This window comes from Propithecus coquereli, unplaced genomic scaffold (assembly GCF_000956105.1).
Source record: "Propithecus coquereli isolate 6110/MARCELLA unplaced genomic scaffold, Pcoq_1.0 Scaffold117, whole genome shotgun sequence".
Taxonomy (NCBI): Eukaryota; Metazoa; Chordata; class Mammalia; order Primates; family Indriidae; genus Propithecus; species Propithecus coquereli.
Window position 1 is genome coordinate 1,771,401 of NW_012135747.1, and position 2,309 is coordinate 1,773,709.

General features: G+C 32.4%; 1 protein-coding gene across 1 annotated transcript in view; it reads right to left on the reverse strand.

Annotated features, from left to right (window-relative positions):
• Positions 1-1,703: 1,703 nt before the first annotated feature.
• Positions 1,704-2,309, reverse strand: part of CCAR1 (cell division cycle and apoptosis regulator 1) — a 70,360-nt gene continuing 69,754 nt past the window's right edge. The window contains exon 24 of the mRNA XM_012658503.1: positions 1,704-1,904. Coding sequence (XP_012513957.1) covers positions 1,845-1,904 — 60 coding nt within the window. The 3' untranslated portion in view covers positions 1,704-1,844. The remainder of the gene's footprint in view (positions 1,905-2,309) is intronic.

Below are 2,309 nucleotides of genomic sequence, written 5' to 3' on the forward strand. Positions count from 1 at the left end.
CTCAGGAGTTCGAGACCAGCCTGAGCAAGAGCGAAACCCCGTCTCTACCAAAAAATGGAAAGAAATTAATTGGACAGCTAAAAATATATGTAGAAAAAATTAGCCAGGCATGGTGGTGCGTGCCTGTGGTCCCAGCTACTCGGGAGGCTGAGACAGTAGGATTGCTTGAGCCCAGGAGTTTGAGGTTGCTGTGAGGTAGGCTAACGCCACGGCACTCACTCTAGCCGGGGCAACAGAGTGAGACTCTGTCTCAAAAAAAAAAAAAAAAAAATTTTTCCTTTGAGGAAAAGTACTTTCTGACAACTCTATAATGTTTCATCTCACCTTAAAGACAGAAACATTTACACACTAATTGTATAATTAAGGATCAATACATACTCTGACTTTGGAGAGGTTTAAAAAGCTTTAAGAACAGCAACTTAAGACAAAAATAAGTCTGAAGGAATCTGAGGTATTTTAATCTATTTCTTACTAAGAGCCATGTGGATTCCATTTAGCTTGAGTCACATGTAACATGGCACTTTACATTCTCATATTCATCTATTTGGAACACCTAGCCATTATTCTAACAAAATAAAGTAAAACAAAATGAAATAAACTCTAATATGGCATATATTTTATGGCAGTGAAACATCCAGTAAGTGTTATTTAAATGCAAAAAACCTAATCATCTGTTATAGACTCCATTAACTTTCTACTAGTATAACTTGACAGACAAAATGTCATTTAACTCTATATTCCTTTAGAGCAGGGTTTCTCAACCTGGGCACTACTGACATTTTCAGTTGGATAATTCCTTGTTGTAAGGGATGGCTGTCCAATGCAACACAGGATGTTTAGTAACATCTTTGGCCTCTACTAGCTAAATGCCAGCAGCACTCGCCCAGTCGTGAATCAAAAAAACCTCTCCAGACACTGCCAAATGTTCTCTGAGGGATAAATTCACCCTCTGTTGATAACCACTGTTTTAGAGTATATCACATTTCCTAACTTTTCACTCAATAGTTAAATCAACTCTTAAATATTCACTAAAATTCTAAAGGAAGTACACAGATTAATTAAAAAAATTATTTTTAATTAAAGAAGACTTAACTTAAGGCATCATAGTGACATCTACTGGCTTGGTACTAAACTGTACATTTGACATATACTGCATTTTTTAAAAACCCTCGAAATTAAAAGCAACATAGGTGCTATTCTGGGAAGGTAGGAAAATTAACTGAGTGCAGTAACATTAACATCAGGACAATTAATTTTATGTAAAGCCTAAGGTATACAATAAAAATACTAGTTCTCTATTGCTTTCTTTGTTTTTGATATATTTTCTTTTGGATGAACTGAATTCTTAATGAATGCTTTTAGAGACTGATAATTAGAGGGAATTTTTTGGTGATGAGTAAAAAACTTTCTGATTCAAAAAACTTGGAAAAATCAAGCAGCATGTTATTTTATGATTTATACTGAAAATTTAAAAGATGGACTAAAAAAATCAAAAACCGAATAATGATAATTCTATAAATAAAATTTTCTAGGCATTTTAATAAAAGACATTTGGTAATTAAATTGATGAACTTTATTGGGGTTGAAACTATAACAAAGTTCATCCTAAAACATTTTGCAATGCAAAATTATTTCACTCAAGGAGTGTTTAATAATTTGAATGCTAGGAATTACAAGCAATTTTCAAAAGCAGAGACTCACATTCATAAAACTTTATACATCATTTGAACTAACAGATATTTATACTACTAAAATCAAACATGCATCACCTTCAAACATTCTTATATCATGATTTTATATATTACATTATTTAACACCATTCCTTATCAGTACATGAATTTTTATCATACACTCGCACCATTTTCCTTGGATTTCTGATCTTTGTCTTCATTCTTTACATTATCCTGTAAAACAATATACAAGGAAAAAGTACATTTTATTAGATTCCCTTAAAAGTTACTTTGAAGATAGTTTACAATGGCATTCAGTTATTAGGTTTCTTCCTAGTTATAAAGAATACTAATAAATTAATTTTAATCTCTTGGTGCCAAGGAGTTTCCTTCAATTCTGCCCAAAAATAAATGGGTTTAAAAAAGAGTGAATGATTTTATCTTCCACAAGTTCAAACCTACTCTCTGGTATAGAAAGAAATATTAAGACAAATGCAATCTGCATTAAGAAGTCTGTACACATTAATCATGTTGACATTCAGTTTTAGGAAAATATAATCTTTTGGGCATCACTTTTTTTTTTTTTTTGAGACAGAGTCTCACTCTGTTGCCCTGGCTCGAGTGAGTGCCGTGGCATCA